The sequence below is a fragment of the Nerophis lumbriciformis genome, linkage group LG03 (assembly GCF_033978685.3).
Source record: "Nerophis lumbriciformis linkage group LG03, RoL_Nlum_v2.1, whole genome shotgun sequence".
Taxonomy (NCBI): Eukaryota; Metazoa; Chordata; class Actinopteri; order Syngnathiformes; family Syngnathidae; genus Nerophis; species Nerophis lumbriciformis.
In genome coordinates this window covers 59,251,995-59,270,000 of record NC_084550.2, presented here as the reverse complement: position 1 = coordinate 59,270,000, position 18,006 = coordinate 59,251,995, and the positions used below count along the sequence as shown (strand labels likewise).

The window sequence follows — 18,006 nt, the reverse complement described above, 5'->3', positions numbered from 1 at the left end:
CTGCGCCACGCCGTCCCAAAGAAAATAACATTTTAGTTAAATGTAAGTTGTGTCTTGGATCAAAGATCCCATCTACTTAAAGTTAAAGTGACAATGATTGTCACACACACACTAGGTGTGGTGAAATTATTCTCTGCATTTGACCCATCACCCTTGATCACCCCCTGGGAGGTGAGGGGAGCAGTGAGTAGCAACAGTGACCGCACCCGGGAATACTGCCCAAAACAGCAATTCAAATCTGCTGAAACAGCTACATAAATGGTAAATGGGTTATACTTGTATAGCTTTTCTACCTTTTTCAGGAACTCAAAGCGCTTTGACACTATTTCCACATTCACCCATTCACACACACATTCACACACTGATGGCGGGAGCTGCCATGCAAGGCACTAACCAGGACCCATCAGGAGCAAGGTTGAAGTGTCTTGCTCAAGGACACAACGGACGTGACTAGGATGGTAGAAGGTGGGGATTGAACCAGTAACCCTCAGATTGCTGGCACGGCCACTCTCCCAACTTCGCCACGCCACATAAGCAACATGCTTTGACGAAGCTAGTAAAGAGACACACAGACTCCGATGCCACTTCACCTCCACCTAAGGATTTTAACGGAGGCAATGCTAGCCAGGACAACATTGATAGAGCCATTGCAGCGTATGTGCTAGAAGACATGCAGGCTATTTCTACAGTGGAGTCACCCGTTTTCTGGCAGCTAAATAGCATGATACCGGCGTCAAACAACAAATGGCACAGAAAACATGTTCCAAGTACCTGGACAGTGAGTACATAAACATGGAAAGCGAGCTAAAGAAAACACTCCAAACTCTTCCTCTGCTCATCATTGAAGGTACACACTGTCAATTCTCTTATATACTATTTCATTCTAGACTTCTAGAGTGTTTGATTATCACATCACTCTAAATGTATAGACTATAAAGTTCACAAACATAAAGAGGGATGCTAGTGGGCCAGGCCAATCTTTCATTTTCTCTAAACTAAAACTGGGGAAATGTGTAGAGTCTTCTGGGCTTCACTACAGTGTTGATCTCCTGAATACATTTTATTTCACAATTCCTTGAGAGAAAAAAATGCCTGATTAGGCTTTGTGTATGTCATGTGTGCCTTCCTTGGGTGAAGCCAGCTTTACAGCTATGTTGTTATTATGCGGTTTGTTACTTATGTATGTTATGTTGCAGCTATTTCAAATAGTTTTGTCAATTTGTTGTGGCCTGAAATAAATTGGCCCTTTGAAACATATCTTTGTCTTTGTGTGTTGTATGTAGACCACATTGCTTAGCAGAGTTCAGTGATGCAAATGCATGTCAAGTTGATCAACACATTGTATTATTCTCCAGTGCAATAACAGTACTGAAATGAAGGCTAAAAGGGCATTAATGGGAGCCTTAAAAAAAAGGAGAAAAAAATAAGTAACTAAATAGTTACTTTTCACAGTAACGCATTACTTTTTGGTGTAAGTAACTGAGTTAGTAACTGAGTTACTTTTGAAATAAAGTAACTAGTAACTGTAACTAGTTACTGGTTTTCAGTAACTAACCCAACACTGTATATATATATATATATATATATATATATATATATATATATATATATATATATATGTATGTATGTGTGGGGAAAAAAATCACAAGACTATTTCATCTCTACAGGCCTGTTTCATGAGGGGGGGTACCCTCAATCGTCAGGAGATTTTAATGGGAGCATTCGCATACCATGGTTTATATAGGGCACAGAGTGGGTGGGTACAGGCTGGCCTAGGGGCGTGGTGATTGGCTCATGTGTTACCTAGGAGGTGTTTCCGTCTATGGCGGCATGTTGTTACAATTTCGCTGCGCTTGTTGAGGGATGACAGGTCTGGACGGTAAATAATAAACAGTTTCTCTTTCAAGCATAGGTTGCATCTTTTATTACCACTATTGTAAGGTGTGCTGGATGCAAGAATTTGCCATGTTATTGAATATTCAACATTATTGTCTTTGAGGTCCCAAATGTGTTTGCTGAGTTCTGTGGTATTTCGCAGGTTTTTGTTCCTGAAAGAAGCCTTGTGATTGTTCCATCTGGTTTTGAATTCTCCCTCGGTTAATCCTACATATGTGTCGGATGTGTTAATGTCCTTGCGTATTACCTTAGATTGGTAGACAACTGATGTTTGTAAGCACCCCCCGTTGAGGGGGCAATCAGGTTTCTTTCGACAATTACATCCTTTGTTGGTTTTGGAGTCGCTCTGTCTGAGGGCCGACGGCTCATTTGCAATTGTTTTGTTGTGGTTTGAGATGATTTGTCGTATATTGTTCATGCAGCTGTAGCTCAATTTAATGTTGTTCTTGTTGAATACTTTTCTTAGGATGTTGTCTTTGGGAAAGTGTTTGTCAATCAGATTGAGGAATTTGTGTCCAATGTTCGTTGAGACGTTTTTGCTGTATGGGGGGTTGTACCAGATGATGTCGTTCCGTTTTCTGTTCTTTTTTGGCTGGTTTCCTGGCGTGGGTTCATAGGTGAGGGTGAAATTGTATCCGCTTTCATCAAGGGCTATATATATATATATATATATATATATATATATATATATATATATATATATATATATATATATATATATATATATATATATATATATATATATGTATGTACATATATATATATATATATATATGTATGTACATATATATATATACATACATATATACATATATATATATATATATATATATATATATATATATATATATACATATATACATACTTTTTTTTATTTTACAACTACAACAGAAATACATCAGCAGATACAATATATCCACATATGATACCGGTATTTAGTATTAAAAATGGCCCCACTATGAACTGGACTCTCACGTTATTAACCATAGCCACTGGGCATCCATTGCACAGGCGTCCCACATCTGCAGTCCCTTTTAAGGTTTCTCATTGTGCCCATTGGGTTGAGTTTTTTCTTGCCCTGATGTGTGGGATCAGAGCTGAGGATGTGCAGCCCTTTGAATATGAATATCAACTCCAAATATCGGGTATAGGTTTCCTTGACTACCAATAATCGGTATCGGCCCTGGAAAAAACTTTTCGGTTGATCTCTAGTCTGGAGTGTCCGAAATTTGCACCGTCCTTGACAACGATTACGTTTTCTTCTTCTTGACTTGTTTGACAGTGGACAAAAGATTACACTGTCACCCACTGGACTTAAGTGGAACAGCAGGGTGGTTGCGACATGATCATGATCTCACACAAGACCTCGATAACCGTGTTGCATGCAGACCAGGTGTTATAAAAGACAAAATTACAGGTATAGTGAGTCATGCATCTTGCCTGGTCAGACATGATTCACACCCAATGTGAGTCACATCTTATACAGAGCGTGCTCAGAAGCCAACGAACATTCTGCTGAAGCTCCTCCCACCCTCCATCCTTCTCCCCATCCTCATGCCTCACCTCGCTCTCTGTCTCTTGCTCAACATGAAGACGGGGCTTGTAGCCAGGAGGGAATTGCAGCACCCTCGTAGGCTGACCTAGTTCTGACACTGTGATTCACCCCATCCCATTCACCAGCCCCAATCTACTGCGCAACCCCCCCACCCCCCGCTTCCTTCAAAAACAAACCCCCTGAAAGGCCTGCAGTATGTCACAGGGACAAGTGAAAACGCCGCCACGGGCCCAGAGAACAAAAGACGCTTCCAAATGACTTCATTACGAGCTTGTGTCTCTTTCAAATTGGCTCCCCGAAGAGCTCCTCATATCATCAGCATGCACTCCACTCCAAGGACGGGCAGAAGGCGTCATCATTTCCTGCTTTCTCATAATTTAAAATGGCCAGCTAGGGCCCGAATAGGAAGCTGAGGTTTTAGTTCTATAGTGCAGAATTGTACACACCCGTGAACCACAGAGATGCATATTTTACTACAGGTAGCTTGTTTACTTTTTCATATTGTACGACCCGATATTGTATGACATCACATGGACAAAGATAAGACCTTCTGGAGGAAAGTTCTGTGGTCAGATGAAACAAAAATTGAGCTGTTTGGCCACAATACTCAGTAATATGTTTGGAGGAGAAAAGGTGAGGCCTTAATCCCAGGAACACCATCCCTACCGTCAAGCGAGGTGGTGGTAGTATTATGCTCTAGGCCTGTTTTTCTGCCAATAGAACTGGTAATTTAAAGAAAGTAAATGGAACAATGAAAAAGGAGGATTACCTCCAAATTTTCAGGACAACCTAAAATCATCAGCCCGGAGGTTGGGTCTTGGGCGCAGTTGGGTGTTCCAACAGGACAATGACCCCAAACACACGTCAAAAGTGGTAAAGGAATGGCTAAATCAGGCTAGAATTAAGGTTTTAGAATGGCCTTCCCAAAGTTCTGACTTAAACGTGTGGACAATGCTGAAGAAACAAGTCCATGTCAGAAAACCAACAAATTTAGCTGAACTGCACCAATTTTGTCAAGAGGAGTAGTCAAAAATTCAAGCAGAAGCTTGTGGATGGCTACCAAAAGCGCCTTATTGCAGTGAAACTTGCCAAGGGACATGTAAGCAATTATTAACATTGCTGTATGTATACTTTTGACCCAGCACATTTGCTCACATTTTCAGTAGACACATAATAAATTCATAAAAGAACCAAACTTCATGAATGTTTTTTGTGACCAACAAGTATGTGCTCTAATCACTCTATCACAAAAAAATAAGAGTTGTAAAAATGATTGGAAACTCAAGACAGCCATGACATTATGTTCTTTACAAGTGTATGTACACTTTTGACCATGACTGTGCATGTCCCATGTAATGTACCACATCATTTTTAGTTTTTTTTTTAGTAAATAATTTACAAACATTATTATTATTATTATATTATTAGAATAATCGATAATTGATGTATTTATTGTGAATAAAGTAATGTAGACAGTTCTGAAATTTGGCTGACTGCAGCGAGCCACCTCACAGAGAGATCCGACCAGCTCCTTTACTATAGGGCACTTATGGTCCAGTCTTGCACACATTTTCATTAAATGTGGCAAATTATTGAACTGTTTCTTAACCCAAATGAATTTTATTTTTTTTAAGTTGCAAGTGATAATAAAAGAAATGTAAAACTCCATCAAAATAGACAAATTAAAGTTGCATCAATAATCGATTTTTAATCGAATCGTAGCTCCTGAATCCTATTCGAATCGTGAGGTGCCCAAAGATTCCCACCTCCAATTATTATAATTGAAAATGTAATGTAAAATTCTATAAAATTTCGCAACTCCATCCTGTAGCCACGCCCCCTTCGGGTAATAGACTTCCGGTGTTGTGACGCTAAAAGGGGCATTTGTCTATCAAATGACCTTCTAATGATGACTATTCATAGACTCCATGTGTGAATTTACACGTTTAGGCTAATGTAAAAAAAACGCCTTAAACATGTAGTGGAAATCATATTTTACAGGTGATGAATGCAACAATTAGTGTTCATTTTAACTTAATGCTATAACTTCAAAAGCATTAGGATTAAACTAATAACATAAAAAAAGTATGAAATATTACTACTACTAATAATAATAATTATAATAATGATAATAATACACTGGCCATTGTTTAGGTAAAAGTACATTTCTAAAAAAAATGTAATTTGTTAAGCTATTTTTTAGGGCTGCAACAACTAATCGATTAAATCGATTAAAATCGATTATAAAAATAGTTGGCGATTAATTTAGTCATCAATTCGTTGGATCTATGCTATGCGCATGCGCAGAGGCAATTTTTTTGTATTTTGTATTTAAAAAAAATAAAAAAAATAATAATATATGTATTTTTTAATATAAATCTTTATTTATAAACTGCAACATGTACAAACAGCTGAAAAACAATAATCAAAATAAGTATGGTGCCAGTATGCTGTTTTTTTCAATAAAATACTGGAAAGGATAGAAATGTAGTTTGTCTCTTTTATCCGATTATTAATCGAAGTAATAATCGACAGATTAATCGATTATCAAATTAATCGTTAGTTGCAGCCCGACTATTTTTTAATCACTCAAAAAAAGTTCAGTGTGCAATTTTTATTTTATAAGATACATGTCTTATATTCTACATTAAAATGCAATAAATCACAGGGGTCAAACTCAAGGTCTAGGGGACAGATCGGCCTTCCACATAATTAATGTGGCCCTTGATAGCCTAGCAATAATGTCTGTACCGGTACTTCAGCTTTCCTACTAAATTATTTGTTTCGTTTTGACAGGAAATAAATTACATAAAGCATGAAATAGCATAGGTTTCAAATGTTAATGTTATTTGCTCATGCAAAAAAATATTACAAAGCACAGGTGTCAAACTCAAGGCCCGGGGGGCCAGATCTGGCCCGCCACTTTAAATGTGGCCCTGGAATGACTGGAAATAATGTCTGTGCTTAAGCTTTCTTACTAAATTATTAATTGTTTCCATAAGGACAGAAATAAATTATATAATGCATGAAGTTGCATATGTTTTAAATTCTAATATAATTCGCTTATGCAACAAATATTATACAGTACTGATATTAGAGGTGGGAATCTTTAAGCACCTCACAATTTGACACGATTCCAATTCTTGGGGCGACGATTCCATTCAAACCGATTCTCGCAATGTAGTATTTGGTATAATAATTATAATAAAACATTTTCAAAACAGGTTCCAGGTTACAAAACCTCATGTGTGACGATGTATGCGCAATCGATTAATAACTACTAATATTAATCGATTTAAAAAAAATATGAATTGATTTATGATGGAATAAATAAAAATCGCAATTTAGATTTTTTTGAGCACCCCTAAATATTACATACTGTATTAAAATTTGTTTGTAAAAGTCTAAATAATTACTTAAACATCTGCTTGTCACCTTGACTTATGACTTATCCATCAGTCTGTATGTACAAAAATCAAATACATAGGCAATTGTGTAGTAATATAATAAGGCAATTATACATTTATTTTTACACTTTCGGCATAGATTATGCCAGATAATGTTCATGGATATTATTTTCAATGTAAAAAATTGAAAAGAATGAATATTTTTACTGTAAGATAATTTTTTACCTTGAGCCAAGGGTCTGAATACTTAATGCTACATGTGATTTTTGAGTTATTTTATTTTTAATAAATTGGCAAACATTTCTACATTTCTGTTTTTTTTCTGTCAAGATGGGGGGCTGAGTGTACATTAATGAGAAATAAAATGAACTTTTTTGATTTTAGCAAATGGCCGCAATGAAACAAAGAGTGAAAAATGTAAAGCCGTCTGAATGCTTTTCGTACCCACTGTATGTGGAAAAATATTTTCTTCTAAAATGTAGCCAGCTCAGTGGCCTTGTGGTTAGCGTGTACGCCCTGAGATCGATAGGTCGTGAGTTCAAACCAAAGACTATGAAAATGGGACCTAATACCTCCCTGCTTGACACTCAGCATCAAAGATTGGGATTGGGAGTTAAATCACCAAAAATGATTCCTGGGCGCGGCCACCGCTGCTGCTCACTGCTCCCCTCACCTCCCAGGGGGTGATCAAGGGAGATGGGTCAAATGCAGAGAATAATTTCGCCACACCTAGTGTGTGTGTGACAATCATTGGTATTTTACTTTTTAAAAATTTGGTGGGTGTGGCTTAAATACCAACGCGCTCTATAGTCCGGAAAATATGGTATGTGCACGGTTGAAGTCTCACCTTTCGTCGTCTCGCTCTCCCGCACCAAGAAAGTCCCTCGTCTGTTCTGCAAATTCAAAAGGATCCTTTCCGAGTCCCGCCTTGTGATCTTGCCAAAGTACCACCTGCCATGTGGACCACAGGGATCAGTTTCCAAGATGCTGCGGTGGTAGTAGTAACAGCACACCTCCGTATGTAAACTACGTTACAGTAGTGGAGGAGAACGTACTCTTCGGCTTGGATGGAGTCTGACGGCGCCACGTAGTTGCTGGGGATGTAACCGCTCTCGCCGGTCGTCAGGGAGCGGGCGAGCCACCAGTCTCCTTCTCTGTCATGGCAACAAGCGAGAGAATGTTCAAAAAAGAAAGAAAAACGATTAGGAACAGTAAGTTTGTGATGTTTTTGCTCAATAGATGTGATGAGTCGTCATGGTAATAATGTGGGGAAAACCTTGGTGACAATGTCAGCTGCAGACATGCAAGGCATCAGGACTTTGTGATAGTGGGTGGTTTTCCTTAACAGCAATATCCCATTTAGTACAAGACTTGACACCTTGACTCATCTTAGCAGGAAAATGTGTTTGTGAAATAAGGGAAGTGGAGCTCTGAAGCTTCACACTTGCTGAGCCACATCACATCAGAATTCTGTCTATTGTCAAAATGGAGTGCACTACTTGGCTATGACCAGCAGAGGCGCTGTCGTATGCAGACTGAGCTAGTTTTGATAGACCCCGGTCAATAGAGTAGAGCTGGCATGTCCAAAGTGCGGGCTGATGGCCATTTGCAGCCCGCAGCTAATTTTTTAACCGCTCGTGGCCCATTTAAAAAAAAAACTACTACAAAAGAAAGATTAAAATTGGAAATATAGAGCAAAAAGGTGTAATGTAATGAAAAAAAATGTTGCAATAATGACACTAATAACAAAACTGACATTGCTCCAAAGATTAAAAAAATGTATAATCGACGGATAGATCTGAAGTTGATATAGAGATTCAAACGTTCAAAGAAAAAAATTTTTTTTTTGATATACAACTTATTTTTAACACCTTTATGAGTTGTGGCCTTTTGAATCCACAAGATTTGTAGTCTGATGGTTTTTTTTTTAACTGTCATTGTTAAAAAAATAATAACATATAATCGACTAATAGATCTGAAGTTGATATAGAGATTCAAACGTTCAAAGTAAAAATAATATATATTGATATATGACTTATTTTTAACACTTTTATGAGTGAAGGCCTTTTGGATCCCCCAACATTTTTAGTCTGATAGGAATTTTTTTTAACTGTCATTGTTCAAAATACAATAAAAACGTATAATCGACTAATAGATCTGAAGTTTATTTAGGGATTCAAGGGTTCAAAGAAAAAATAATATATATTGATGTATGACTTATTTTTAACACTTTTATGAGTGAAGGCCTTTTGAATCCTCAAGATTTTTAGGCTGAGGGTTTTTTTTTGTAACTGTCATTCTTCAAAAAATAATAAAAACGTATAATCGACTAATAGAGCTGAAGTTGATCTAGAGCAGGGGTAGGGAACCTATGGTTCTAGAGCCAGATGTGGCTCTTTTGATGACTGCATATGGCTCTCAGATAAATCTTAGCTGGCATTGCTTAACACGATAAGTAATGAATAATTCAGCTGGTAATCACAGTGTTAAAAATAAAGTTCAAAATATAAAGCATTCTCATGCATTTTAATCCATCCATCCGTTTTCTACCGCACCTGTTCAAGAAGTCGCATTAACAGTAAGAAGCATTTTATTTATTATTGGTTAGCTTCAGAATAACAATGTTATTAAAAAGAATAAGAGACTTATTATACTCTAAAAATGTTGGTCTTACTTAAAAATGCACACATTTAGTTGTATTCAGTGTTAAAAAATATTATATGGCTCTCACGGAAATACATTTTAAAATATTTGGCTTTCATGGCTCTCAGCCAAAAAGGTTCCCGACCCCTGATCTAGAGATTCAAGCGGTCAAAGTAAAAATAATATATATTGATATATGACTTATTTTAACATTTTTATGAGTGGTGGCCTTTTGGATCCCCTACATTTTAAGTCTGATGGGGTTTTTTTTAACTGTCATTGTTCAAAAAACAAAAAAATGTATAATCGACTAATAGATCTGAAGTTGATGTAAGGATTTAAGTGTTCAAAGTAAAAATAATATATGTTGATATAGGACTTATATTGAACACTTTTATGAGTGAAGGCCTTTTGGATCCCCCAACATTTTTAGTCTGATGGAGTTTTTTTTAACTGTCATTGTTAAAAAAATAACGTATAATCGACTAATAGATCTGAAGTTGATATAGAGATTCAAACGTTCAAAGTAAAAAATAATATATATTGATATATGACTTATTTTTAACACTTTTTTGAGTGAAGGCCTTTTGGATCCCCCAACAGTTTTAGTCTGTAGTTAAAAAAATAATAAAAACGTATAATTGACTAACAGATCTGAAGTTGATCTGGAGATTCAAGCGGTCAAAGTAAAAATAATATATATTGATATATGACTTATTTTAACATTTTTATGAGAGGTGGCCTTTTGGATCCCCCAACATTTTTAGTCTGATGGGTTTTTTTTTTAACTGTCATTGTTCAAAAAACAAAACAACGCATAATCGACTAATAGATCTGAAGTTGATGTAGGGATGCAAGTGTTCAAAGTAAAAATAATATATATTGATATAGGACTTATATTGAACACTTTTATGAGTGAAGGCCTTTTGGATCCCCCAACATTTTTAGTCTGATGGTTGTTTTTTTTAACTGTCATTGTTCAAAAAACAATAAAAACGTATAATCGACTAATAGATCTGAAGTTGATCTAGAGATTCAAGCGTTCAAAGTAAAAAATAATATATATTGATATATGACTTATTTTTAATACTTTTATGAGTGAAGGCCTTTTGGATCCCCCAACATTTTTAGTCTGATGGCTTTTTTTTTTAACTGTTATTGTTCAAAAAACTAAAAAATGTATAATTGACTAATAGATCTGAAGTTGATATAGAGATTAAAACGTTCAAAGTAAAAATAATATATATCGATATATGACTTATTTTTAACACTTTTATGAGTGAAGGCCTTTTGGATCCCCCAACATTTTTAGTCTGTAGTTCAAAAAACTATAAAAACGTATAATGGACTAATAGATATGAAGTTGATCTAGAGATTCAAGCGTTCAAAGTAAAAATAATATATATTGATATATGACTTATTTTTAACACTTTTATGAGTGAAGGACTTTTGGAAGACAGATGTATATTTTTTTAACTATCATTGTTTAAAAAAAAAAAAAGAATCAAAAGCAATGTTGGTCTGAATTATTTACATATTTAGGCCTCCAATTACTTCACATCAAATATTGTACTAGAAATTACATAAAAAACATGTTTTTTGTTGAAAAAAATGGGCATAAAACATTAATATTTTGTTTTACTTTTAACACCTAAATATCTATAGATCAACTTCAAATATATCCGTTGCGGGGTTTTTTAAAGATATATGTGTTATTTTAAACACTGAGATGACTGAGACCCAAGACACTTTTGGGCCCTAATAGTTTTGAAAAGGAGAAATATCAAAATGGCACCTACATGCTTTCATTTTATGTGTGTGGAAAAAGTTTGGACACCCCTTGAATAGAGTCATCTCATGCATATTTAATACATTGACTGCAGTGTGGATCAGCACAGTGTAATAGAAAAAAAAAAGAGGTTGCATAGGATTTTCTGTGGATTGCAGAAATAAATACTGACCTGAAGCTGTACTTTTTCCTAGGAGAGACCATGAGGCGTGAGAGAGAGGAAGAGAGAAAGAGGTAACAGACACAGCAGACACATCAAAACACAGCAAGGCGAGCGGCACAGACAAGACAGCGGAGGCGGTGAATACGCGGCGGGACAACACAGTAGAGCTGATATATATAATCATTACATCATTTCTAGTACAGAAGACACAGGATGCCTCATAGTGTGTTTGTACCCCATGAAAGATCCAGTCTGTATAGAATTTGAGCACTTTTATTCAAATGCTCCCATATTGAATGAAAAGAATGGCTTATTTTTAGGTTGACGAACCCTACTATGTCGTCCCAAAATGCAGATAAAGAACAGGGAGCTACAGTGAGAAAACACTGACATTACTTTAACAATATTTTCATAAACACCACATTGTACTGAGGTGTGGCTATAATATCTTGGTAGGATATAAGGTAGTTTAACACATGATAAACAGTGTATAGTAAATAGCTGGGAAGTATTACTCTTATAGATTGAGGTACAATACAGCACCATGCCAGGTGAAGACATTGGGTTGTCTACTTTTCACAAGCTCTAACTCTGGTTGTAATGTGCCTTTACTCAAACATACGCTCTACAAATCTGTTACGACCGTAAGTCGGCTTCCTTACGTGTTGTTGACAATCTGCAGCCTGTCGCCTTTCCGAAAGGTCAGATCGGATGCGGTGCGTGATTCATAGTCATACAGCGCCACAAATGTAGTGACACCTCCTGTAAGAAACCACACGCCAAGAATATGCATTTAGGGAACAAGATATTCTTTAAAAAAAAGACAAAAGTGCCTGTTTCTGTTGCTTTTCAACTTTTGGCCCGTGGATGACTTCAGATCAACCCCTGGCTAACATTTTTTGTAAAATATGTTTGAAAACGTTTGTCATAGAAATGGTCTTTGACTAGTATTTTTGCGGTAGGCTCTTAAACAGAGCAGAGTGCTCCCGTTATCATATCCTGCTAAGAATCAGCGTCCTCAGCCTTTGTATTTTCAATACCACTCTGGAAAAAGTGTCCCTCTTAAAAAGAGTCATAAAAAATATTCCAAGTTATTTTTGCTTGGGATGGGCAAAAAAAATCTGCCGATGGAACAAGTCAAAATTGTCTTGGTAAGATTTCTTGAAATAAGAAATAATGCAGTATATAAGCTTTATAAACTTAAAAGTGATCTTGAAATTAGCAATTAAAATTTGCTATCAACTATACTTACCAGTATTTTGAAATGTTGCGTCTTATAAATCTCCCTGTGATGCTCAAAAGTAGTATTTTTTCCTTCACAAGATCTACTGCCTTAAAACGAGTTCTTATATCTCACAGAAAAAATTACATTCAGGGGATTGTGACTTGTATTAAAGTACCAGTAGAGTTGAAAAATAAGCTATTTATCTGATTTATGACTAGGGATGTCCCGATCCGATATTTGGATCAGATCGGCCGCCGATATTTGCAAAAAAATGCGTATCAGCAAGGCATGGGAAAATGCCGATCCAGATCCAGTTTAAAAAAAACTCCGGTCCGTGTTTTCCAACGCACCGATTTAAATAATACATTCCACTTTTCTGCTGCTCCCTAATTTCCGTTCCGCATTTTCCAGCACACCTTCAACACATCCACAGGTCTGGGGATTCTCACGCAGTTGCTTTTAGCTGCTGGCATTACACGACAGGCTCTTCTCACTCTTTCCTGTGTCTCCCTCTTACAGACAGCGAGCGCACCTTCTTACACACGTCACATACTGTCACGTCATACGTCACATACTGTCACGTCATACGTCACATACGTATACGCCCTCTCCCAGCAGAGAGGGAGGTAGCGGCATGGCTAACGTTAGCTGTGATGCTAGCGCAGCCGCTAAGGTGCGCGCCTGCTCAAGCGTCCTCTGCGCACGGCGAATCTATGCCACGCACAAAATCAAATAAAAAAATAAGTGCATAACAATTTTCGACACACGGACACAACAGAGAAAACAGTTTTCGTCATCATTGTTCAAATATTGTAACGTCTGTCGAGACGCTTATCTCCATTCGGTGCCACACGCCCACACCATCAAAATGCCGAGGCAAACATTTCCACATCAACACCGTATGAAAAAAATAGTGATTCTTTTTAGTTGTGATTTCCCTCTCTGCATGAAAGTTTAAAAGTAGCATATATTAATGCAGTATGAAGAAGAATGTTTTAATGTAGACACATAGAATCATCATACTGCTGTGATTATATGCATCAAGTGTTCATTCAAGGCTAAGGCAAAATATCGAGATATATGTCGTGTATCGCAATATGGCCTTAAAATATCGCAATATTAAAAAAAGGCCATATCGCCCAGCCCTAGTTCAATGATGCCATTTCTGTTTGTCATGTATAATTTTGTCTATTTTGTGTTTATCCTTGAATAAACAGGTCAGTTTCTTGTTACCAACCATTGTGTATTATTCAAACTCCCCTAATTCAGCTGGCTAGTTGTTATCAAGAGTACTAAAACCCTTTTCAACATGATTCTGACAACTAAGTAGGCTAAATAACTTTAAACTTTAATACATGCTCGGATAGGCCAGTATCGGTCAGTATCGGTATCGGTCAGTATCGGTATCGGATCGGAAGTGCAGAAACAATATCGGTATCGGATCGGAAGTGCAAAAACCTGGATCGGGACATCCCTATTTATGACACCAAAAGACTTCCAAAGTTTGCGAGTAAATAGATATGATCAAAATAGTATCGATCTAACGGAGATTTCCGAGTCACTTTGAGAAATAATGAGGCAGTCACTAATCAAGCAGACATCGTGAGAGCCAACAACAATTACTTTGGGAAAAAATATGATTCAGAACCTTATATTTTTGAGCCCGAATACAAAGAGGATGAGCAATACGTTTTAGAAGCCGAGTGCTAAACGGATACAGCTTGATTGAAACATTATAGCATCAACAGCATTGCTAGGTGCTAAACTTACAAACTAACCATAATAAACCATAATAAAACAAACACTTACTGTACAATTTCCACTCTCACTGGACTGTACATTGTTTCATCTGGAGAAATTTGCTTCCATATACAAACTTTTCTATTTACGAACCCTGTTCTGGAACCATTTTGGTGTGTACATAGAGATTCCAGTGTAGACCAAAAACAAAATGTCATTTTAGGAAGATAGAGGGTCTGTGACCAATATGGTTTTGTAGTAGGTTGAAGACAGAAGATTGCTTTTGTCTTATGGAAGACTAGTAGTTTTGCATTAGGCCCTTAAAGAAACCAGAAGGCTCCTGTCAAATAAAGGATCTTTGACGAGCAGGTCTTGCATTTACATTAAATACAAAATATGGTTAAGGTGTTTGTTTATTTCGAACATGCATACAATTGCTATATGATACATCCTATTTTTCTCATTAAATAAGAAGGATAGAGAGAAAAGAAGTCAGCCTCACTACTCTCCTCACTAGCTTTCTAAAAAAAAAATAGCCCGCCCAGAACAATTGAATTCAATAGCTCTGTTCTATAGGAACTTCTGTAACATTGAAAGTCAGAGGTAGCCCTTGATATTGTACTTTGGCGCATATCCATAGCTATTTTGTGCCTGTTCTATGTCCAGATTGAACAATTTGTCATAGCCTGATGAGAACTATCGACATGCAGGCTTGCAGGTGACCGGAGATACTTGATGAAGGACAAAGCCCTCAAACTGAGGACTGTGTACTTTCGTTCTTTTAATGTTATTGAACACAACAAGAGGCGATGCAGAAAGGAATGAACAGAGTGCCTGCTCACTGGACGGAGTTACATTAGTTCAACCATCTGGCCAGTCGAGACACATTAAGGCCTAATGTCAAGTAAAGTTTGTGTTACCTTTTTTTCACTGGGAGAATTCACAGCTTGTAGGGAAAAGTACTTGAGTGGGTGTTGATGTGACTCACTGTCTCAGGACTGGACAAACAAGCTGTACAGTATGTGGGATGTTTTCAAATATTTACTGTCAAATATTACCAAATTTTAATTGCAGTTTCTCTTTTGGTATGGACCCGATGTGAAGATCTTTGAACACCTTTAAGACACTGGTCGGCCTCCATTTCAACACAATTTCAAAAAGAAATAATGCAAAAAGAAACTATTTATTCCACACTCAAACTGTCGCATTAAGTATAGCGTTTTATTAAGTCTGTAACACTGAGGTTTATGTTCTAATCCTAGCATGCCTGGTTTGGTTTGTTTTAGGAACACGAGTTGCAAACACACACACACACACACACACACACACACACACACACACACACACACACACACACACACACACACACACACACACACACACACACACACACACACACACACACACACACACACACACACACACACACAAAGCAAAGAAAAAGCAATGGAAAAGCAAAGAAAAAGCAAAACCGTGTCAGCTAAGGTTTTGTGTGTCATTATGCAGGACAGTGGTCAGAACTATTAAGTTAAGTGTGATTTGAGAGGCTTTTTTAAAATAAAATGTTCAGTTTATACATACATACTGTATATCTACATACATACATAAATTTATATATATCTATATATATATAGATATGTATATACTAGGGCCGGGCGATATATCGAATATGCTCGATATATCGCGGGTTTGTCTTACGCTCTCACGGAGCAGAGAGGTAGCGGCATGGGTAACGTTAGCTGTGATGCTAGCGGTGCGGTGCGAGTGGTAATACGAGAGAAAGAAGGTGCGAATCTGGTAACAAATGAAGGAAACGTTAATTCCCAAGAAAAACAGCACGAGGTCCATCGTCTGGCGGTGGTTTGGCTTCAAGAGGCAAGATGTCGAACAGACAACCGTGATATGTCAAGTATGCGGCAAAAGCGTTGCTACAAAAAGTAGCACCACTGCTAATGTGTAGCATCATTTGAAAAGTCACCCGCTGGAGAATGAGGAGTGCTTGAAACTCTGCATGTCAACATCTCTGTTTGGTGCCACACCAACAAAATGCCCAAGCCACCATTTCCAGATCAACACTGTATGAAAAAACTAGTCAACAACAGAAGGAGATAACGTCCGCAGTTACCTACCACATAGCGAAGGACATACACTATTTGATTTCCTATTATGCAGCTCATTTGTATTCGACAGTTATTGAAATATTTTGTGTGACATCATGCACAAAGTGCACTTTATTTGTTTTAAACTATTGTAGTGGCGTTCTGTACAAAAAGTGCACTCTAATTTAGTGTTGTTTTGATATGTCATCTTAGTGACACCATGCACAAAAGTGTGTTTTAAAATGTCTCTGACAATCTTGCACTTTCTGTTTTGGAAATGACATGAATGTTTGTGCCACAGCTTAATAACTGTTTAATAAATACAGTTTTGGTAAATGGATTTAGTTGTGAGTTCCCTCTCTGCATGAAAGTTTAAAATGAGCATATATTAATGCAGTATGAACAAGAATGTTTTAATGTAGACACATAGAATCATCATACTGCTGTGATTATGTGCATCAAGTGTTCATTCAAGGCAAAGGCAAAATATCGAGGTATATATCGTGTATCGTGACATGGCCTAAAAATATCGAGATATTAATAAAAGGCCATATTGCCCAGCCCTATATATATATATATATATATATATATATATATATATATATATATATAGGGATGTGTGTATGTATATATATATATATATATATATACATACACCCACAATTTTACCTTTTGTCTTTATTTTTTCTTCTTCTTTCTCTAAAGAGCTTCCATTGCATTGTGGTATAATTTTGAGAAATGGGGCATTCTCTCAGAAATTGGTCCAAATAAGCTTTGGTTTTGCTGAGTGTTGTTCTTGGCTAATTTTGTGTAATCTTGGGGTGAAAATAGTGAAACTGTAGTGATTTGTTTTGCTTTTTTGCAGATCCGGCCCACAAATCGAATTGCGTTAGCTTACCTTGTCATAAAAACAGATAAACTGAACAGACTGTCCCTGTAATTGGAATTATTCCCTTTTACTTAATTAGATTTTGGAGCTTCTTGTTATCAACAATGAGGTTACCAGGGAAACAGCAAAGAATCCACACTGGGTCACCAATAAATAATTGAATCCATGTGGGACATCATCTGACATCTTTCCGGTTCTCAAGGAAGCACAAATGTGCCTCATCCAACCCAGTTGAACACCTCAAACATTTGATGTGTTGCCTACCTGACAAAGGTCCTCTCTGAGGCGAGGTTACAGTACCCGTGTGGTCCACTCCTCCAAAGAGAGCCAGCTCAGGAGTGTTGGTGGGGGCGTGCTGGTACTGCCCCTGGTAGCCCCGCCGCCCGGTCCCCACTGCAGGGCTTCTGTTTGGTGTTTGGGTCTGTTGGGCGGGGCTCAGGTGGTGGAAGTGGCCGCTGTCAGAGCCTGTGCCGATGGTGCCGTCAACACTCATGGAGCGCTGGCCCGGTTCCTTGGGCTTGCTCTTGCCCGCCCCCATGTGCAGACCTGGGAGGAGAGTCAATAATGATCAAGGATGCCCTACTAGTACAGTAAACATTC

General features: G+C 37.3%; 1 protein-coding gene across 3 annotated transcripts in view; it reads right to left on the bottom strand.

The window, feature by feature from the left end:
- LOC133587589 (proto-oncogene tyrosine-protein kinase Src) overlaps positions 1-18,006 on the bottom strand; it is a 73,113-nt gene that overhangs the window by 17,692 nt on the left and 37,415 nt on the right. For 2 of the 3 annotated variants that reach the window (XM_061940115.2, XM_061940130.2), the window contains exons 2-5: positions 17,671-17,952; positions 12,116-12,215; positions 7,914-8,012; positions 7,706-7,809 (exon numbers count right to left, since the gene is read on the bottom strand). In XM_061940115.2, the coding sequence (XP_061796099.2) occupies positions 7,706-7,809; positions 7,914-8,012; positions 12,116-12,215; positions 17,671-17,944 (577 nt within the window). In that variant the 5' untranslated portion in view covers positions 17,945-17,952. Of the gene's footprint in view, positions 1-7,705; positions 7,810-7,913; positions 8,013-11,462; positions 11,481-12,115; positions 12,216-17,670; positions 17,953-18,006 lie in introns of all 3 variants that reach the window. The other variant, XM_061940122.2, reaches the window with a different exon arrangement.